The sequence below is a fragment of the Orycteropus afer genome, unplaced genomic scaffold, assembly GCF_000298275.1.
Source record: "Orycteropus afer afer isolate SDZICR_OR568_19922 unplaced genomic scaffold, OryAfe1.0 scaffold00329, whole genome shotgun sequence".
Lineage (NCBI taxonomy): Eukaryota > Metazoa > Chordata > Mammalia > Tubulidentata > Orycteropodidae > Orycteropus > Orycteropus afer.
The window spans coordinates 2,431,298-2,455,337 of NW_006921916.1; the positions used below are offsets into that span (position 1 = coordinate 2,431,298).

The 24,040-nt window shown below is 36.9% G+C and overlaps 1 protein-coding gene across 1 annotated transcript in view; it reads right to left on the bottom strand.

Moving 5' to 3' along the window:
- ATP6V1H (ATPase H+ transporting V1 subunit H) overlaps positions 1-24,040 on the bottom strand; it is a 241,165-nt gene that overhangs the window by 74,859 nt on the left and 142,266 nt on the right. Inside the window, exons 9-10 of the mRNA XM_007952207.2 lie at positions 14,061-14,239; positions 11,139-11,264 (exon numbers count right to left, since the gene is read on the bottom strand). Of these exons, the coding sequence (XP_007950398.1) occupies positions 11,139-11,264; positions 14,061-14,239 (305 nt within the window). The remainder of the gene's footprint in view (positions 1-11,138; positions 11,265-14,060; positions 14,240-24,040) is intronic.

Genomic DNA, 24,040 nt, shown 5'->3' on the forward strand with positions numbered 1-24,040 from the left:
TGGAGGGGAGCTGTTGCATTGTGGTAAACTGTGGTCAATGACATGAGACAAAGTATATGTGAACTGCTGTATCGAGAGTGAATTTGCTCTGTAAATCTTCACCCAAATTACAATTAAAATAAAAAAAACTTCCATACGGAGAGAAGGTCAGGATAATATCAATATAGAACAGACTATTCCAAACTTGGGGAGATAAGAATTTACTACAGAGTAAACAAAAAGAAAATTAATAAGCCTTCTAACCAAAATAAGAAAGAAGAAAATCACAAGGACTTAGTAAATGCAAAATCAGCAATAATGAAGAAAAGGGAAAGAAAACTTGATTTAAGAAAAATGAACTGAGCATAACAATATATTCAGAACAAATAAACTACCACCACCACCACCACCACCACCACAACAACAACAACAAAAAAAAACCACGAAAGAATGACAGCGGTAAATTCATACCTAAAATTAATTACATGAAATGTGAACAGATTAAGCAGCAGTCAAAACAAAGACAGAGGCAGACTGAACAAGAAAACAGGACCTATCAATATGCTGCTTACAAGAGACTCACCTTAGACACAATGATAAAATTAACTAAAAATGAAGGAATGGAAAAAAATATATCAAGTTAATGGCCACCAAAAAAAGCAGGAGTGGAAATATCAATTTTGGATAAAACAGACTTCAAGGCCAAATCCAGGATAAAGGACAAGGAAGGGCATTATATGATGATAAAATGGGCAACTGACCAAGAGAACATAACCATAATAAATAAATAAATAAGCTCCAAAATACGTAAAGCAAACATTAATTGAATTGAAAGGAGAAATAGACAATACTACAATAGAAGCAGGAGATTTAAACATACCACTTAAGACAAAGGATAGAACAATAAGAAAAAAGGCAACAAAGATACATAAGATCTCAGGAACACCATCAACCAAGTTGACCTCATAGATGTACACAGAACGCTCCACTCAACAAACACACAATACACATTATTTTCCAGTGCACATGGATCTTTCTTCAAGACAGACTATATGTTAAGCCAAAAACAAAGCCTCCATAAATTTGAAAGCATCTAAATACTACAAAGTATCTTTTTGGATCACAAAGATATATAATTAGAAAGCAATAATAGGAGGATGGGGGGGGGGATCAAATACGTGAAAACTTAGTAACACAGTGCTCAAGAACAGAAGAAATAAAGTGTAAATGAAAATGTCCTAGAAAGAAGAATGAAAAACAACCTAGCAATCCTCTGGGACATAGCAAAAGCAGGACTCAGAGGTCAATTTATACCAACAAATGTACACATCAAAAAAGAAGAAAGAATCAAGTAATTTCACTAGGTAGCTGTCTTCCAAATTTCTTGGCATAAACAATGAATGCTCTAGTGCTGCAAGTGTTTGATGAAATATCTCAATGGGTATTCCATCAACTTCTGGAGCCTCATTTCTCACTAATTCCTTCAGTGTAGCTTGTTGTTGTTATGTGCCGTCGAGTCAAACCCGACTCATAGCGACCCCTCCTTGGGTTTCCAAGGCAGTATCACTATGGAAGTAGGATTGCCCAACCTTCCTTCCGAGGAGTGGCTGGTGGGTTTGAACCACCAGCCATCTGGTTAGCAGGCAAGTGTCTTAGCCACTATGCTACCAGAGCTCCCTAAATACCACTGGTTCTTGATCATATGTTACCTCCTGAAATGGCTGAACATCAACCAATTCTTTTGGATGCAATGACTCTGTGTATTCCTTCCATCTTCTTTTGCTTCTACCTGCATCATTCAATATTTTGCCCATAGAATCCTTCAGCACTGAAATTGGAGGCTTGAATTTTTCTCTAATTCTTTCAACTTGAGAAATTCTGAGCATATTCTTCCTCTTTGATTTTCTATCTCCAAGTCTTTGCACATTTCACTGTAATATTTTACTTTGTCCTCCCTGTCTTTCTGTTCAGATCTTTTACTCCATTATTTCTTCCACTCTCTTTAGCTACTCTCCATTCAAGAGCAAGTTTCAGAGTCTCTTCTGACATCCATTCTGTTCTTCTCTTCCCTTCTTGTCTTTTAATGACCTTTTGCTTTTTTCATGTATGATGTCATTGCTATCATCCCTCAACTTGTCTAGTTCATTTGGTCACTGGTGTTCAATGAATCAAATCTATTCTTCATATGGTGTATAGATTCTAGTAGGACAAACTCACGGTCATATTTTGGCTCTCATGGACTTGTTTGAATTTTCTTCAGTTCAATTTGAACTTTCATATGAGTAATTGATGGTGTGTTCCAAAGTCAGCTCTTGGCCTTATTTTGACTAATGATATCAAGCTTCTCTATTGCCTCTTTCCACTTAGGAATCTGATTCCTAAGTATTCCTCCTGGTGAGGTCCATGTGTATAATCACCGTTTACTTTGTTGAAAAGGGGTATTTGTAATGAGTCAGCACTGGTCATGCAAAATTCTATCATGCAATCTCCAGCATCATTTCTATAATGAAGGCCATATTTTCCAACTACTGATGCTTCTTCTATGTTTCTCATTTTTGCATTTCAGTCACCAGTCATTACCAATACATCTTGATTGCATGTATGGACAATTCCAGACTTCAGAATTTGATGAAAATCTTCAATTTCTTCATCTTTGGCTTTAGTGGTTGGTGCATAAATTTGAATAGTGGTAGTATTAACTGGTCTCCTTGTAGGTGTATGAGTATTATTCTATTACAGACAGCATTATAGGTCAGGACAGATCTTGAAACATTCTTTTTGATAATAAATGCAAATGCTATTCCTCTTCACCATTTCCAGCATAATAAACTATGACTGTCTGATCAAAATGGCCCATAGTGGTCTATTCCAGCTCATTAATGCCTAGGATATAGATGTTTATGCATCCCATACCATTTTTCACAACTTCCAATTTTTCTACATTTATAATCCGTACACTCCATGTTTCATTGATTAATGGATGTTTTCAGCTGTTTCTTCTTATTTTGTGTCATGCCACATCAGCAAATGAGGTCCAGAAAATTTCACTCCATCCACATCATTAAGGTGCACTCTCCATTGAAGAGGTAGCTATTTCCCAGTTGTATTTTGAGCACCTCCCAACCTGATAGGCTCATCTTCCAGCACTATATTAGACAATGTTTCCCTGCTATCCTTAAGGTTTACAGTGGCCATTCCCTCACCCCCCATCCCAGAAGTAGACCTGGCCACATCCTTCTTCCTAGTCTGTTTTAGTCTGGAAGTTTCACTGAAACTCATCCACCATAGCTATCCCTACTGCTATTAGAAGGTATAGCATCCAGCATCACAGCAACATGCAAGCCACCACAGTATGACAACTTGACAGACAAGTGGTGGATGACATCCCTTTGGGCCATTCTTGAGCAACAAGGAAAACATCTTTGTATTATCTGGAAGTTTGCTGAGCATGGTTTCTCTTTCCACATTTAAATCATCAGTTATAAATATTCAAAATAACAGGTCCAAAAAAGAGATGTAAGCAGAGAGAGCTCCTGCCAAGCTGTTCCTGAATACAGCCATTAAATCAACCATGGATTCATCAATAATAATCCAAATATCTACTGTCACATTAACCTCAAGCCATAATCCTGTCAAATTCTTTAATAGGATCAAGACAGAAACATATCAACAGCTTTAGAATTAGACCTAAACATGTATTCAGCCTCTGACATTTCCTAGAAATGTAATTTTGGAAAGTGTTGGTTCAAATCCAAGAAAATATACATTATTATTCTAATTGATCACTCACTAAATATCCTTGTTCTTTGTGTGTGTTTGCATACAAACTCTTTTTTTAAAAAAATTATTATTGTGATATAGGTGAAAGTTCACAAAGCAAATTCATTTTCCATACAACAGTTCATATACATGTTGTTTCATGACACTGACTGAAATCCCTATAATGTAACAGTTCTCTTCCCACTTCCTTCCTATAGTTACATTTTCTCTGTGTCCTTCTTTCCTATGCATTACTGCCCCCTAAGGTATATCCCTGTCAAAATACTGCCATTCTGATCTCCCATGATTGACTGTTCTGAGCACTATACATACCTAGTGTACAAGTCCACCTTATATGCTTAACTATTATTTAGCTGGGGAGCTCTGATAGCATGGTGGCTAAGGCACTTGACTGCTAACCAGAAGGCTGGCGGTTCAAACCCACCAGCCACTCCTTGGAAGGAAGATGGGGCAATCTACTTCCGCAGTGATACTGCCTCAGAAACCCAAGGAGGGGTCGCTATGAGTCAGGACTGACTCGACAGCACATAACAATAACAACAACAACATTATTTAGCTGTACTCCACGGGAGTGAGTTCAATTCCAACTACAAAGGGAGTTGGACTACAGGGCATAGTCTCGGGGATTTCAGACCTGTAAGCCTGATCTTTTTATGATTTTGAGTTTTGCTCCACATTTTTATTCCACTCTATCCAGGATCTCCTGTACTGATCACTTTCCAAGTGGTTGACAGTAGTAGCTGTGCACCATCTAGTTCTTCTGCTATCATGATAATGAGACTAATTGTTCCCAGGGATCTTTGGTTTTCTTCATTCCTCTTTACTCCAAATGAAGAGAGACCAATAGTTGCATCTAAATGGCCGCTTGCAAGCTTTTAAGACCCCAGTTACTACTTACCAAAGTAAGGCACAGAACAATGTTATTGTGTAGAATGTTACACCAATTGAGCTTGATGTCCCCCACGACCATGGTCCCAAGCCCATATGTCTAACAACTCACTCCCACAGGGCACCTGGGGTGTGGCTAAGTTACCATAATTTCTCCCCCTGTTAGTTCCATTTGTACAGACATTCTTAAGTCACATACAAATACATATGCAGAAATATCATCTCATCATTTCCAGCTTTCACATGTCAGAATATTCCTTTATTCAAAATACATACTTACTTCATAATTTAACATACTAAGCGACAAAGGAAGTAGCTCTGGTGGCGTAGTAGGTAAGGCATTTGACTGCTAACCAGAAGGTGAGTGGTTCAAACTCACCAATCAGCTGCTCCATGGGAGGAAGATGAGGCAATCTACTTCTGTAAATATTTACAGCATTGGAAACCCAATGGGGATCACTATGAGTCAGAATAGACTTGTTGGCAGTGGTTTTGGGTTTGGTAAGTTACAAGGTATTTTCTAAATGCCATTATACTCACACATGTCAGAGAAAAGTAAGCTTATTATCATTTACACATATTCTTCACTCACTAACCTTGTTAAGTTCTAAAGACCAGGTTGTTACACAAAAATAGGCATTACGTAAAAATGGAGAATGACCACGTCAGAGCACAAAATGGAGGATGACTATTTTTACATAACTGCCCAATTTTACCATTACACAACTGCCAAATTATATCAATACATAATGGCCAAATTTTATCATTATGTAACACCCACATCACATCATTATATAACTGCTAAATTTTATCATAATATAACTACCAAATTACATCATCACATGACTACCAAACCACTAACAATCACACTGACACATAACCTTAACCATCACAGCCAGCATTACTCTCAACTTATACCTCAGTGTTTGTTACTGGCAGTGGTATGTCATTAATGCACAAAACACATAGTAGAGTTTTTACTATTATTGTAAACCTGACATGTCAGATAACAAGATAGTCAATGAGGAAAGAGTATTTGCTAAGCTTGGAATTACTTGGAAAACAGAACAAAGCCTGACATAAATCCCATTCTCAAGAGATAAAAACAAGGCTAGTGGGCTCTGTGCTGTTTTAATAAAATCAAATGAAGACTTGACCTGCATCTATTTTACCAGCTAGTTTGAAGAACAGTACATGGATGAACTTCTTGCCAATAATTCTCAAAGGAAAAGTGATAAGAACAAAAACTAAAGACAAACAGTGCCTTTAAACTTTCATCATCACTTACACAGAAAACTAAAATGTCACATTACTGTTTGGGTTTATTCAAAAAAAAAAAAAAAAAATCAAAGAGGAGCCAGGACAAGAACAGATATATGTACACTCATGTTCATTGCAGCACTGTTTACAATAGCAAAAAGATGGAAACAACCTAGGTGTCCATCAACAGAAGAATGGATAACCAAACTATGGTACATAAACACAATGGAATACTATACAACCCTAAAGAATAATGTAGAATCTGCAAAACACCATATAACGTGGATGAACTTAGAGGACATTATACTGAGTGAAATAAGTCAATCACAGAAGGACAAATATTATATTAGTCTGTTATTGTAAAAAGTCAAGGTAAGGTTTATATGTGAAAGAAAATTTTCTTTTTTGGTTTTCAGGGGCAGGAGGAGAGGGGACCAAAGACTGTTAGATAGGTAGGGACAAGTACTGATTTGGGTGAAGGGAAGGGCAATGTATCAAATATGAGTGATCAACACAGTGGTATTGAGGAAGAGGAAGACATAGAGAGATGCATGGGAGGTACAGATAAGACAAACACTTTTGCACATACAGTAGTACTGTGTTGTCAGTGATGGCAAACATTGATCTATGAATGGATAGAAAGGTGAACAGGCTGAATGATTAGGTATGTCTATGCACAGGGTAGTGTGCCCATGACTATGTAAAGGGTTGGCAGACAATGTTTCTACAAGTGTCTTTGTATGTTCTGTAAGAATTCCCAGACATATAGTAGAGCTGACAAAGGACAAGATTGTAGTCACATCTTGGCTATAGCCAGCTACCCAGAGGGAGCAAGTAGTAGGACCTCTGGGCTTGGGACCATGGTTGCAAGGGACAGAAAGCTCAATTGGCATAACATACTACACAAAAACATTGTTCCACATCCTACTTTGGCGAGTAGCAACTGGGATCTTAAAAGCTTGCAAGTAGACATCTAGATGCAACAATGGGTGTCTCCTCATCCAGAGCAAAGAAGAATGAAGAAAACCAAAGGCATGTGGAAAAAATTAATCCAAGGGAGTAGTACACAATGTGATCCTCAGGTTATATGACCATGAGACCAGAAGAAGTAGACAGTGCCTGGTTACCACTGTCAACCACTCAGAGGAGGATCTATGTAGGAGATCCTGGATAGAGTGGGAAAACAATGTGGAAAAAAACTCAAAATCATTAAAAAAAAAAAAAAAGGACCAAGTTTGCTGGTCTGATAGAGCCTGGTTGTGGTGTACTAAATTACCTAGTATGGTTTTTCTAGCCAAAAGTCTTTGTGAACTCCGTGGTGGAATTTGCTGTGAGCAAATGAGGAGCTTCTGATTATTAAAGTTATCCACCTGGGGTATTTCTGTTGCAAGCAATGTTCTGGGAAGTTAGCTCTCTCTCTTGTGTTTAGAATTCTGATATTATGATTGGTTAGTTTGGCCACTCTGCCAGGCTCAAAAGGAGCCCTCCCAGAGGCAGAAGGAGTCTCTCTGACTGCTGGCTGAGAAAGAAATGCTGCTGAGAGAAACACGCGCTGCTGAGAGAAACACGCTACTGAGAGACATGTGCTGCTGAGAAAGAGACACCGAGAGACACGCACTGCTGAGAAAGAGACACCGAGAGACACGCATTGCTGAGAAAGAGACACCGAGAGACATGCATTGCTGAGAGAGAGACACTGAGAGACACGCACTGCTGGAGAGAGACTGCTGGCTGAGAGGGTGGGCTGAGAAAGACTGAGTGTTGTTCCTGAATTTCAATTGCAGCCTGGTACTTCCCTAATAAACCCCATAATTTGTGAGTTCTGTGTGGTCACTGCAGTGAATTATCGAACCCAGCAGAGAAGTGGTAGGTGCTGTGGGAGGAAAGGTTGGTGTCAGGGTTGGTGAAAGGGCTAAGGGGAGGCAGCATGTCTGGCCTCACAGAAATAGGCCTTGGGCTGCAGATGGTGATTCTGTCTTCCTCTTGTGCCATTAGAGGTGGTCAGAAGATGCAGCCTCCCTGCCCCCTTAGCACTGGTGGAATGCCTGAGACTATAGTCCCTCACTGCCCTTCAGGTCTGGAGAACCCATTCCTATGGTTTCCAGCCAAACAAAAGACAGGCATATGAGCTGAACATTTACATTAGGTAGATACACTTCTTGGAGAGATCAATCATGGGAGAATAGGAGGGCTGAGTATGCACAAAGAGACAGCTCAGGAGGCAGAAATGCATGGGAGGGAAGGACACAGGGAAGAAGTAACTATGGGGAGGAAGTGGGAAAAGAGCTCTTGCTTTGTGGGAAATTACAGTCAATGTCATTTGACAAAGTGTATGTGAACTGCTGTATGGAGGATGAATTTGCTCTGTAAACTTTCACCCAAATCACAATAAAATTAAAAAAATCTCGAAGGGTTATTCAAAAGGTAAATGGTTTCATTTCAAGGGGCTATAAAAATTACAACCCAATGTCAGAAAATAGAATATGCATTTTATAAGGCTCTTTAAGTGTATCATTATAAACATACACCAAAAAAAAAAAAGAATCCTGAAAGCAGTTTAGGAAAAAAGAATAGTTACCTACAAAGGGCAAATAATAAATCTAAGCTCTTATTTCTCAGCAGAAACCATGCAGATAAGAAGGCAATGGGATAACATATATAAAACCCTGAAAGAAAAATGTTGCCAACCAAGAATTATATACACAGCAAAATGGTCCCTCAACTGTGATGGTGAAATTAGGACATTTCCAGACAAACAGAAATAAAGGGAATTTATAAAAAACCAGACCAATATAAGAGATGTTAAAGGGAGTTCTTTAGACAATGAACCAACAATAACAGACAACAACTTGTGATTAACACACATGATAACATCATCTAGAAAAATACAGGTAATGCTTCTAAAATAATTAGTAAAGAGCTTCCCCATTATATATAAATTTTCCAAAGAATAGATATGAAAAACATTATTTAAGCTTTTTTGTTGTTGCTAAAGTTAGAAATGCAAAATGGCAAGGCATGCTTAAAAAAAAAAAAAAACTCTTCCTTATTCTCACCTATATATCTATTTTCAATTAGTCCAGCCTGTGAATATCTGTCAACCATTCACTTTGGTTTGCCACACTACATTTGAATAAGAATAATGTAGTATTTTCAGATACATTGAAAATAAAGTCTAAAGAATAGAGATAGGACTATCTAAAGATGTTCTACTGAACATATACTCATTCAGTGAATACTTTTGCTTCTTACTTCATTGAAATGACAGTAAAAGGATGTATTGTTTTAAAAGTATAAACCTTTAAAAATGGATAAAATGAGAAATGAAACAACAGCAACAAAGGAGGGATGTGACATATTCATGAATCTCAGAAATTACAAACAAATGCTTAAACTCAATAAAAACAAATAACTCAGTTTAAAAACAGGCCAAGGATCTGAACAGTAATTTCCCCAATGAAGATATACAAATGGCCAACAAGCCACATGAATATATGTTTAATGTCAATAGTTCTAAAGAAAATGCAAATCAAAGCCACAATGAGAAACCACTTCACAACCACCAGATTGGCTATGATTAAAAAGTCAGATAATAAGCATTGGTGAGGATGTGGAGAAAGCAGAAGCCTTATACACTAGTGTACAAATGTGAAATGGTACTGTCATTTTGGAAGAGTCTAAATGCTCCTGAAATGGCTAAACAAAGAGTTACCACATGATTCAGAAATTCCACACATAGGTATATATCCAATGGAAATGAAAACATATTTCCACACAAATACTTATAGCAGCAGTATTCATAATAGCCAAAAGGTGGAAACAACCTAAGTGTCCATCAGCTGATGAATGAATAATCAAAACATGGTATAATATCCTATAATGGGATATTATTTGACCCTAAAGAAAAATTAAATTCTGACGTATGCTACAACCTGGATAAACCTGGAAAATGTTATGCTGAATGAGATAAATTAGTCATAAAAGGACAAATATTCCATAATTCCACTAACATGAAATGTCTTGAACAGGCAAATTTACTAAAACAGAAAACAGATTAGTGGTTGCTTAGCCCTGAGAAGTTGGAGAATAGAAGGTGATACCTAAAGGTCATGAGCTTTCCTGTTGAGGCAATGAAAATGTTCTAAAATTGACTGTGGTAATAGTTGCACATATCTGTGAATATAATAAAAATCACTGAAATGTACACTTTAAATAGGTGAATTGTATGGTATGTGAATTATATCTCAATGAAAGAAAATAAGGAAGAGAAAAAGGGAGAGAAGGAAAGAGGGAGGGGAGAGACACTTGTACATACATGGTCATCTTATCAAACAAAAGTAACCTTGGAGCACTGGAGAAAATGTTCTTTTCGGTAAATAGTCCTGGAGTAATAAGATATCCATGTACAGGGAAAAAATGAATTTTGACAGCCATTACATACCTTACCGCAAAATCAATTCCAGATGGAGTAGAGATCTACATGTAGAAAGTTAAGTAACAAAGCTTACAGAAGATAACAAAAAACATCTTTTTGACCTTGGGTAGGCAAAACATTCTTAAACAAACAGGACACAGAAAAGCATTAACCCATTAAAGAAACACTGATAAACTGAACTACATTAAAATTTAGAGTTTCTGTTAACCGAAATGCCATTAAAAAGTAAAATAGCAAGCCACAGAGCATGGGAAAACTTTTTTGATGAACATATATGATAAAGGCCTCATGTAAAAAATACATATAGAACTTCTATAAAATGGGGGGTGCGGGGTGTCATTGAACAGGTACTTCCCTCCTGAAAAGAATATATCAAATGGGCAATAAAGATATGAAAAGGTTGTCAACCTTACTAGTCAGCAAGAAAATACAAATGAAAACCACAGAATACCTAAAATTAAAAAGAATGACAAAAATCAGTGCTGGTTCCTTAGAACAATAAACCATAGAGATCAAAAGGGTAGCATTTGCCCAGGGATAAAGCTGAGAAGGCCGGAATGGATAGAAAAGAAGGACATATGGAAATGGTAATCACAGGAAGGAAAATGAAAGAGTACCGTTACACTGTGGGGACCGCATTCAACGCATGAAAAAAATGTGTATAAACAATTGAATGAAAAACCATTTCATTCTGTAAAATTTCACTCAAATCACCAAAAAATTTTTTAAAAAAATAAAATTCTAATGGGTATGTGAATAATAGGTGTAAAGGTATAATATGGAATGAAATACTTACTTCAAGAGCTCATAATTCTTCTCATTTAATCTCACAGCATTCTCTCTCCAAAATTTCTCGGATTTGTGCACAGGACTCCATTCCAACCTTCCAGATTTAAGTTCTGAACTGTATTCATCAAATGAGCTAAAAAATGTTTAAAAAATTCAAAGTTTATAAGAATCTGACAGTCCAAAATTAAATGAAACATAACATCCTCACTCATGATCATAAAGATTTTGACCCTTGTACTTAACAAACAGTAAAAACAGTGTCTTTAAACAGTTTAAATAATGTTTAATAAATCATGTAAAAATTTATTAAAATACATAAAGAACCAATACAATGAAATTGAAATGCTTGGTATGAGATATTAAAATGAGCACTTGCTTTCCAAATCCTTAATATACACATAAATGTTATTCAATAAAAATATCTGATAATCTAGCAGAGTTTTTCACCAGGACATTTGAATTACTGTATTTGCCAGACTGAAAAAGAACAACAAACCAAACACACTGCCATCAAGTCAGATCCAACTCATAGCAACCCTTCCTTGGGTTTCCAAGGCTATATCACTACCGAAGTAGTTTGCTAGATTACTATATGTAAATTTATATAAAAGCATAGTTCTTTAACATAAAGTGAAATATCTTGTAATACTATTACATTTATATTACAAATGTAGAAAACTATAATAATACATCTCAGAAAGAGAAAAACACAAGTATCAGCATATTTTATAATGGGATTACCAAAATTGTAGAGGTAATTCATTAAATGAATTCATATATTAGAAGTTAAATAAAAACAAAACCCTCTGTACATAAACAAACTGCAATATACTTTAATTAAAAAATCATTCACTGTGTTTAAAGTAATAATTTATTATTCAAAACTTCGTAATATAAAATTTTTAAATGTGGCTAACCAGTGAAATGGAGCTCTGGTAACGTAGTGCCTAAGGCATCTGACTGCTAACCAGAATGCTGGCCGTTCAAACCCACTAGCTACTCCTTGGAAGGAAGGTTAGCAATCTACTTCCATAGTGATAACTCCACAGAGACCCAAGGAGAGGTCACTGTGAGTTGGATCCTACTCAATGGCAGTGTGTTTTTTCTGTGTAACCAGTGAAAAGACATGCTTGTATTTACTTTCAGCTTAAAAAAAAAGAAAAGTGTAGCCATTTAAATATTAAGATTGACAATGTGGTATAACCAGGATCACTGGTTAAACTGACCAGAAAATATCCCTTTGAAAAAAATAGTAATTTGCTTTAAAGTAGGATCAGTTAGTAAAAGCACATTAGTACTTTTTAATATTGGTATCCTAAATCTAAAGCCAACTAATCTGAGATAAATCTCTTTCAATTGCACTCTCATTCACTTTAAGCAAATAATAATATTTATCAAATTCAAGACCAAAAAAAATCAATACTAATTGGCTAACAAGAAAGCTTGGATTAAATAATTACAAAGGTACCTGTCGTTAATTTTATTTGTGGAGCCAAAAAAAAAAAAAAAAGCCTTAAACAATTATTACAGAGAAACTTATAAATTTTTAAAATAAACATAAAAACAACAGAGCTTAGCACTGTGGAAACTTATTGCTCGCTTGCTTATTATACTACAATCAACACTCCCATATTTGAAATTTTAGAATGGCAAAGATCATTTGCATCCCTCTATAAAAATCCATTATTGTTGTTGTTGTTATGTGCTGTCGAGTTGGACCTGACACATAGCGAGCCCTCCCTGGGTTTCCAAGGTGGTATCACTACGGAAGTAGATTGCCCAACCTTCCTTCCGAGGAGTGACTGGTAGCTTTGAACCGCCAGTCTTCTGGTTAGCAGTCAAATGCCTTAGGTACTACGCTACCAGAGCTCCCCTCTCAAAAAAAAATCCATTATAAACCAATGTATATAGATAATATACATTCCATTTCTATGAAATCCTTTAGGTCTTGGGCTATGGACCATACTAAATTATCAGGTTAATACATTTCTGGAGCACATACTATTCTGAAAGCATTTGCTGGGCACTTAAAAATTTCACAACAAATCCTGTAAAGTTAGCATTTTTATTCATATTCTACCAAAAAGAAAACTGAGACTTATAACTGTTAAGAAATATATTCAAGGTCACAGATCTATAAAGTAGCCAAACAATTCAAGCTCAAGCCTGGCTCATAAAGCCAATCTACCTACAGGGAATTTTTTGTTTTCTGAGAAAATGTCAATCATTTAAAAATGATAAGACAGGTGTATTAATGGGAAAGAACATCAAGACGTTATTAAGCACAAAAAACAAGGGTGAGAAGAATATGCATAATTCCATTTGTGGCGAGGGGAAGAGGTTTATATAGAAGGAACACAAGAATCTAGAGGTGGAATGGGGCTAAGAAGGTGGAAGATGGCAGAAAGGGCATGGGCTCTTTTACTTTCCACTGTAGATTCTTCTGTACTGTGGAAGGATTACTTTTTTGTTTCCTTTACTATCTGTACATTATTTGCATGATTTTTAGTACATAAAATAAAATAAGCCAACAGGACCTTCAAAAAAGCAGGAAAAAAATAACCTGCCCATACATAGGCAATCTTCCTCCACAAATCAGCAAACAACCATTGGTGCTTTTAAAAGGCTCTAAATCAAGGGTAGACCGTTAAAATGGTTCCAGGGTCAGGCTGTCATCCTGAATAGAGCCGGTTAGATTTTAGACAACAGACAACAGTAGGGATCTCCCCCTAAAGAGAAAACACACAGCTCTAACTAATCATTGCCTAGTAAGAATGAAATTTTCCAATTTTTGACAAAAGGCATAACATTTTAGTGAAATCCCTTGATTTTTTAAAGTTGGTAACAAATTGAGATTCTCTTAAAATACTATGCAAGTCAAACAAGGCATAATGGATCCAGCCTTTGAGAATTAAAGAAAATAACACACCTAAGATCTTGGACACTCTCACCAAGTTTTTCCAAAAGAAATTTTATATCTTCACTGATATCTTCATCATCATACTTCTGTTGTTCCAAGTTCTCCAGTTGTTTCAGTACTTTGCACTGAATCATAGCCAGAGCATATTCTTGGCGAGTTTCTCTTTCAGTTGATTTTTCTAAAAAGTTCTGGGTTAGACAAAAAGATAATGGGAAATAGTATAATTTATTACATGGTGTTCTCAGACCTCCGTACTTCCCTTTATGCCCATTCTCCTTCTTCTATTCTCAGGTTTAACTATCACCTTTGAGTGGATGACTCTGTACTTCAAACTCTTACTTCTTCCCTGATCTTCTTTTCCAGATCAATGTGGCTTACTAAACATTTCTCATTTATGAGGGCTTCAAAACACTGAACATGTTTACAACTAACTCTATCACAACTCTTTCTCATGGCCCTTCTCCTGAACACATCATGGTGAACTCTAATTTTTGGCCCCTAGAGAGCTTAGAATAACTAAGTATCTGTTCAACTACATTTCTAGTTTCAACTGTATCACCTCCAACTCCAAACTGTAAGTGCACAAAGGACAGCAGTAAAACTCTCTTGCTTAAACAATTATTAGAAAAGTTTGTGATAATCAGACAATCCTTAGTCTTCTGTGATTTAATTTTTAAGGGTACTTATGAAGACAGTAAAGGAAACTAACGGTTTATCGATAAAGATAAACCATTCATTGAATTAATCAATACTTCAGAGCAGGACCATTCTAAGCCCTAGGGACAAAATTAAACCAGACACGGCCCATGTTCTTAAGAGATTCACCTTCAGTGAGTTGACAAGAAAGACTTGGCAAATGCCAAAAATCCTGCAGCACTCCAAATCAGCTATGCCAAAACTTGACTTTTTTTTTGGTAAGGAATTTATACCTATAACAATTATGATAAATAAATACAGAAAGGGATTTAGCTTACCATTTGGAAGTTAGTGAGATCAATACCCATCATTCTTCCCTTTATGTTTCTTAAGTGCCTTGAGATCAGAGAGTATGTAATACTCATTTTTATACCACCAAACTTAGCTCAATATCTGGCTCTGGTTGATAGTCAATAAAATATTTGAGAACCTGATTTTCCTCCTTGGTGCATTTATCTATAAATACCACAAATAACTTGCAATCTTTTTTTATTATAAATAGATCATGAGAGTAGTATAACAAAATTACTTCTTTCTAGAATTACTTCCAAAGTATAACATGAACTTCCACTTCAGGTGTGATCTCACAGGACAATCTCCTGTTTTGCAGGAAACAGCTATAAAACACTATATAACGTAAGCTGAACCATAAAACAAATGTCAAATTTCAAAGGACTGAAATCTTACATTCTCTAGCCATAAAGGAATTCAATTAGAAATCAGTAAGCATTCTGAAATCAAACAATACAAACAAATCTGTCCTGGAATGCTCCTTAGAAGTGAGAATGGCCAGACTTTTTCTCTCCTACTTTGGGCATATGGTCAGAAGGGACCAATCCCTGGAGAAGGATATCATGCTTGGTAAAATGTACAGTCAGAGAAAAAGGAGATGAACAAGAAGGATTGACACAGTGGCTTCAATGATGGGCTTAAGCATAGTAAGGATTGTGAGGATGGAATAGGACTGGGCAATGTTTTGTTCTGTTGTACACTATGTCACTATGAGTTGAATCCCATTTCACAGCACCTAACAACAATAATGATATATAGTATGGATCTATTAACAAGAATTTCAGTTTAGTGGTGGAGACAAGCACATAAATATATCAGTATCCTTCATTGTGATGCTTTTTTCTTTTTTCCGACACATGAATTATATACAAATGTATTGTTTGATCTCAAGGTCCTTAAGAAACATAAAGGGAAGAATTATGGGTATTGATCTCCCTAACTTCCAAATGGTAAGCTCAATCAAAAGGATTTGACTGTTTTGATCATAACAAATTATGGATAATATTGACAACTATGGGAATTCCAGGGCACTTGATTGTACTCCTGAGGAACCTGTATTTAGATCAAGAAGCTCTCATTTGAACAGAACAAGGGGACACTTGCATGGTTTAAAATCAAGAAGGGAGTGCATCAGGGTTGTATCTTTTCACTATACTTATTCAATTTGTATGCTGAGCAAATAATCCAAGAAGCTGGACTATATGAAGAAGAACATGGCATCAGGATTGGAAGAAGATTCATTAACAACCCGCGATACACAGATAACACAACTTTGTTTGCTGAACGTAAGGATGACTTGAAGCACTTCCTGATGAAGATTAAAGACTAGAGTCTGTAGTAAGGATTACACCTCAATATAAAGGAAATAAAAATCCTGACAACTGGTCCAATAAACAGCTTCACGTGAATGCAGAAAAGATTGAAGTTGTCAAAGACTTCCTATTACTTGGTTCTGCAATAAACACCAATGGAAGCAGCACTCAAGACCTCAGAAGACGTATTGCACTGGCAAATATGCTGCAAAAAAACTTCTTTCAAGCAATGAAGAGCAAAGATGTCTCCTTGAAGACCAAGGTGCGCCTAATCCAAGCCACGGTATTTTTAGTCACCTCGTATGCATGTGAGAGCTGAACAATGAATAAAAAAGACCAAAGAAGACTGGATGTTTCTGAGTTGCAGTGTTGGAGAAGAATGCTAAGAGTATCATGGACTGCTAAAAGGACTAATAAATCTGTCCTGGAGGAAGTGCAGCCAAAATTGTCCTCTAGAAGCGAGAATGGCTAGACTTTGTCTCACCTACTTTGGTCATGTTGTCAGAAGGAACCATTCCCTGGAGAAGAATATCATCCTTAGTAAAGTGGAGGGTCAACGAAAAAGGGGAAGGCCCTCAATGAGATGGATTGACACAGTGGCTGCAACAATGGGATCAGATAGCAAGGATCATGAGGCTGGCACAGGACCAGGAAATGTTTCATTCTGCTGTGCATAGGGATGCCATGAGTCAGAGACAACTTGATGGCACCTAACAACAACGGATAACTTTTCTTTGGAATAGGCACAAATATGGACCTCTTCCTGTCAGTTGACCAGTTAGCTATCTTCCAAATTTCTTGGCATAAATAAGTAAGCCCCTCCAGCACTGCATCTGTATGCTAAAACATCTCAATGGGTATTCCATAAATACCTGGAGCCATGTTTTATGCCAGTCCCTTCAGCACAGCTTGTACGTCTTCCTTCAACACTTACTATCAGTTTTGGATCATATGCTAGCTCCTGAAATAGTTCAATAATGACCAATTCTATTTTCTACAGTGACTTTTTATATTCCTTCCATCTTCTTTGATTTTTATTTTTGCAGTGTTCCCTTTCCTCCCTTCTCAACCCTGGTAACCAGCAAAGAAAGTTTCCTTCTACATATAAACCTTTGCTTGACTTTTTACAATAATGAATTAATATAATATTTGTCCTTCTGTGATTAACTAATTTCAGTCAGCATAATATCCTCCAAGTTCACCCACATTATGCGGTGTTTTGTAGATTCCACATTATTCCTTAGTGTTGCATAGTATTCCATGGTGTGTATGTACCATAGTTTGCTTATCCATTCTTTCGCTGATGGGAACCTAGGTTGTTTCCATGTTTTTGCTATTGTAAATAGTGCTGCGATGAACATGGATGTGCATATCTGTTCCTGTCCTGGCTCTCACTTCTTTAGGATACACACCTATTAATGGTATTGCTGGATCAAATGGTATTTCTAATTCCAACTTCTTAAGGAATCACCATACTGCATTCACAGTGTTTGTATCATTTGACAGTCTCACCAGCAGTGTATGAGAGTCCCAATCTGTCCATATCCTCTCCAGCATTTCCTTCCATCTTTTTTTGATGCTTCCTGCATCATTCAATATTTTTCCTAAAGAATCCTTCAATATTGCAACTCAAAGTTTAATTTTTTTTTTCTCCAGTTCTTCCACCTTGAGAAATGCCAAGCATGTTCTTCTCTCTTGGTTTTCTAACCCCAGGTCTTTGCACAATTCATTATAATACTTTGTCTTCTGGAGCCACCCTTTGAAATCTACTCTCAGGCATTATTATTTCATCATTTCTTCCATTTGCTTTAGCTACTTTATGTTCAAGAGCAAGTTTCAGAATATCTTCTGACATCTGTTCTGGCCTTTTCTCCCTTTCCTGACTTTTTACTGACCTTCTTCTTTCTTCATGTATGATGTTCTTGATGCCATCCCACAACCTGTCTGGTCTTCCATCATTACTGTTCAATGTGTCAAAAATATTCTTCAGATAGTCTCTAAATTCAGGTGGGATATAATCAAGGTCATATTTTGGCTCTCATGGACTTGTTTGAATTTTCTTCAGCTCCAATTTGAGCAACTGGTGGTGTGGCGCCTAAGGCACTTGACTGCTAACCAGAAGGATGGTGGTTCCAACTCACCAGCCACTCCTCAGAAGGAAGATTAAGCAATCTACTTCTGTAGAGTTACCGCCTCAGAAACCTAAGAGGGGTCACTATGAATTGGAGATGACTTGACTGCACACAACAACAACAACATGAGCAACTGATGGTCTGTTGCACAGTAAGTTCCTGGCCTTGTTTTGACTAATAATATTGAGTTTCTCTATCGCCTCTTTCCACAGATGTAGTCATCTGATCCCTGTGTATTCCGTCTGGTGAGGTCCACAGGCATACCCATATAGTTTATGTTGTTGAAAAAACCTATTTGCAATGAGTAAGTCATTGGTCATGCAAAATTCTATAATGTGATCTCTGGTATCATTTCTATAACCAAGGCCTTATTTTCTAACTACTGATGATTCTTCTTTTTTTCCAACTTTCTCATTCTAATCACCAGTAATAATCAATACATCTTGATTGCATGTTTGGTCAATTTCAGACTGAAGAAGTTGGTAAAACTCTTCAATTTCTTCATCTTTGGCTTTAGTGGTTGATGCATAAATTTGAATAATAGTGATATTTAGTGGTCTTCCTCATAGGCATATGGATTATCCTATCACTGACAGCACTGTACTTCAGGATAGTTCTTGAAATGGTCTTTTTGATGATGAATGCAATGCCATTCCTCTTCAATTTGTCATTTCCAGCATAGTAGATCACATGATTTGTGTGATTCAAAATGGTCAATACCAATCCATTTCAGCTTACTAATACCTAGCATATCGATCTTTATGTATTGCATTTCATTTCTGACAACTTTCAGTTTTCCTAGATTCATACTTCATACATTCCATGTTCTGATTATTAAGGAATGTTTGCAGTAGTTTCTTCCCCTTTTGAGTCGCATCCCATCATCAAATGAAGGTCCAGCCACATCATTAAGGTTGACTCTACTTTGAGGGAGCAGCTCTTCCCCAGTCATATTTTGAGTGCCTTCCAATCTGAGGGGCTCATCTTCTAGCACTATATCAGATAATGTGTCACTACTATTTACAAAGTTTTCCAGCAATGTATCAGGTATTTCACTGCTATTCATAAGGTCTTCATTGGCCATTCTTTTCCAAAGTGGGTGGTCCCATTCTTCTTGTTAGTCTGGAAGCTCCACTAAAACCTATCCATCACGGGTGACTCTGCTGGTATTTGAAATACCAGTGGCATAGTCTCCATCCTTACAGCAACATCAAGCCACTACCGTACAACAAACTGACAAATGAGTGGTAGACTCCCATAGATTCTTATTAATTCCTTCCTAATTCCAAGCTCCTATAAACTACTCTTTCAGGACACCTATGGTTTTCTACTAGGCAAATTCCTTTCTGAGTTCTAAGTTCTAACAACTCCACCTTTATGAAATTCTTCCCCTCTTATGTAAGATTCTTCTTCTACTAATTTTTTTTTTTTCCATTTTCCAGTTACTATTCCTACTACTATCTCTTATATTTTGGGAAACATGCCAAACCTGTTTTGTTCATATGGTCTTTTGTTGTTTTCACTATATATTTGTCACCTGGAAAATTAAACTTCATATTTAAGATATAATAATAAATAATGGTTTCAACTATAACCTCAACACATTAAAAAAAAAATCTAATATACTATGAACACCCCTACGGTATTCTAAAACCAATTTCCTTCTCAATTTTCTAAGATCCTGGCACCTCAGAGCTTAACTATCTTTTTACACACCCCCTTCTTTCAATCTTATATCAAATCAATCTTTAAACTTTATCTATTTTTCCATCAAAACATGACTTAATTTATTCCCTCCATTTCATTATAAAGAATGAAAAGAAGGAATGAACAGGCGGTGAGAAATAAAAGTGACTTTGCCATAAACAAACCTAGACAATCTGTAGGCAATGTACTTTTAAAGACCATAAAACTAAGTGGTACCTTCACCTCAATTAAAAACAAAATTGGCCAAGCCAATTTAAATGCCAAGCCTTTAGCAAATCAATGGTGCAGAGGGAAAGTGACTTCACTCAGAACCAGGTAGAACCAAGTAACAAGTCAGATATTCCCTTCACCAAAATTGAACTTCAGTACTTCTCATACCACCTGTGATTTGTTTTGCTTTATTAATTTCCAATCAGTCATGAATTAATACTTCATAAAATACAATAAATATGAATTACTAGAAAAATACATTTAAATACATGCAAAATACAAGCTCATATTTATGATATCAAATTCTGCAGACATAGTATTATTCTTTTAAATTCTTGTAAGTTTCTAAGCATTCACTCTTCATTTCTGTACTTATCAGTTGCAGGCTACTACCAAACAGCTTACTGCATGCAGTGCACTACAAACCACAAAATAAAACAGCATTGTATTAAAGGACTCAACCCCAGAACAAGTATGTCTCAGTCTTCCTATACCATCCAAACCTGGTATCTAATAATTAAGACAAAGGTTATCAAACAGACACCCAGGCAGAATTCATAAAACAAGGTATGAGAGAAAGACTGAAGAATAAAACTTCTTGGTAGCAATACTTCCATACAGAGCAGTGGGCAGAGCAGTCAGCATGACACTAAAACTAGAACTGGACTTAGTTGTCACTAAGTGATGACTGTGCACCACTTGCACAGATAGAGGCTGCGAGTATGTGTCTGTGCAGGTATGAGTCTGTGTGTGCATATATGTGTGCATTTGTGAATTAAGCATCACTATTAATGTATCTGATGAAAAGCAGAACTCAATTTGGTAGCAATTTTTCTTAAACCTTTCTGGTGAAAATGATACAGTTGTATAAATATCATTTACCTTATTATCTAATATATTATGTAGGCTCTTGACTAAGCAGAACCAAAAGGAGAAATAAAACTCACAACAGATGAAAAACTCTAGACAACATAGACTACCTTCAATGTCTTTCTCAGTCACAGCTTCAAAACATTCTAGTTTATTTTAGGAACTAAAGATTGACAAATCAATTTAACCAACAGCAACAACTGTTGCAGAGACCTGGAGTTCAGCATCTTCTATGAATAACTGAGATTGACATTTTCAAAAATAAAATTCATCCAGCCAAACGGGAAAAAAAAAAAGTTAGCAGCTGCTACATTTGTTCAGCTCACAGCAGCTCAGCAAGCTTCCTAAACTCTTCAACATGAAAGTTTCCTTCCTGAGTTTCAGGATGAGGGAAAAAACATATAACTAGACCATCTGAAACAGCTTCATCAACCAAATATTTTTAAAACGTTACAGAAATTTGAGAATGACACACTCACTTAAAAAAAAAAAAAATCTTCTTTTCACCTGTTTGATGTTCTAAATTCCAGTGGCTTTATTATGCACTTACTAATGGCTCAATTTTACCTAAATTGTGGACATCAAAGTGATGGACATCTAAAGACATTCTCTGATTTAAGAGAAGGAAGAAAATAGAGGGGATTCTTATAATCCTTAGCATATTCACATAGTGATTGCAGTGTAGTAAATTACATAGTGTGGCTTTTCTAGCCTTTGTAAACTCCATGGTGGAATTTGCTGTGAGCAACTGAGTAGCTCCTGGTTATTAAAATTACCCACCTGGGGTATTTCTGTTGGGAGCAGCACCAAATAATTTTCTGGGGAGTTCTCTCTCTCTCATATGTATAGAATTCTGATGTTGGGACTTGTTAGTTTGGCCATTCTACCAAGTTCAAAAGGAGCCCTCCTGGAGGCAGAAGGAATCTCTCACTGCCAGCTGGGAGATGCAAGAGACACGCATTGCTGAGAGACTGAGAGACATGCACTGCTGGGTGAGAGACACTGAGAGACACGCACTACTGAGAAAGCAATGTGCTACTGAGGCTGTTGGCTGCTGAGTGAGTTGGCTGGCTGCAAGAGATTGAGCATGTTCCTGAACTTGAACTGTAGTCTGTTGCTTCCCTAATAAGCTCCATAATCTGTGAGTCCTGTGTGGCCACTACAGCAAATTTTCAACCCAGCAGAGAGGTAGTAGGTGCTGTGGGAGAAACAATTAGTGTCAGGGTTGGTGAAAGGGCTGGAGGGAGGCAGCATGTCTGGCCTCACAGGAATAGGCCTTGGGATGATTCTGTCTTCCCCTTGTTGGGTTAGAAGAAGTCAGAAGATACAGTCTCCTTGACCCTTTGGCAGTGATTATACTATTTCAACTTAGCATAGGAGAGTCAAAAACAAATGAGATATTAAAATTTCTACCAATGACATCAACCTCAACTGGCATAACATACTACACAAAACACTGTTCCACCTCCTACTTTAGTGAGTAGTGACTGGGATCTTTAAAGCTTGCAAACAGCCATCTAGATGCAATGATGGGTCTGTCCTTATCCAGAGCAAAGAAGAATGAAGAAAACCAAAGATTTATGGAAACAATTAGTCCCAGTGACTGGTATACCACGTGATCCGCAGCCTATACAACTATGAGACCAGAAGAACTAGATGGTGCCTGGCTACCACTGTCAACCACTCAAAGGAGGATCTATGTAGGAGATCCTGGACAGAGAAGGAGAAAAATGTGGAACAAAACTCAAAATCATTTGGAGAAAGAAAAAAAAGTGGGGAGACCAGGTTTGCTGGTCTGATAGAGCCTGGTGGAACCACTGAGACTATGGTCCCTAGCTGCTCTTCAGGTCTGGAATTGAACCCACAAGTGTGGCTTCCAGCCAAACAAAAGCCAGGCATATGAGTTGAACATTTACCTGAGGTAGATTCACTCCTTGGAGAGAACAATCATGGGAGAGAAAAGGGCTGCTTATGCACAGGGAGACAGCTCAGGGGGCAGAAGTGCATGGAGGGATGGACACAGGCAAGAGGTAACTATTGGGAGGAAGTGGGAGGGGAGCTGTTGCATTGGGGTAAATTGCAGTCAATGTCATGAGACCAAGTATATGTGAACTGTTATATAGAAAGTGAATTTGCTCTGCAAACTTTCACCCAGACCACAATAAAAAAATTAAAAATTTCTGCCAATGAGTTGGGCCTATTGAAACTTCTGAAATCCAAAATTACAAAGAGAAGTCCAGAAATCATCGTAATAAATGCCATAAATTATGGGTAAAAAAAAAGAAAGAAAGAAACTGTAAATATAATTTAAATAAGATTTTAAATCTTCCTAAATACCAGTAAAATATTCATGCTGCTTCCTCTAAATCAAACAGAACAACACTGGATCTCTGCCTAGGTTCAACAATAATTCAGCAAGAATCCAATTTACAGAGGTAGATTGAAAGAGGAAATCACTATTATTCTATGATTTGATGGAGAAACAAGACAGGAGAACATAGTGCGTACTTACTATTGCCAGGGACTTCTTCTGTTATATAATTTTATCCTTACCTAATCTTGAAGGGAATTAAGTATTACTATGTTTTTCCCTGGGTGGCTGTGATATAGCAAATTACTTTGTGTGGCTTTTCTACCCATAAGTCTTTGTAAACTCCAAGGTGGGATTTGCTATGAGCAACTGAGGAGCTCCTGATTGCTGAAGGTGTCCACCTGGAGTATTTCTGTTGGGAGTGGCACAAAACAATGTTCTGGGAGGTGCCCACTCTCT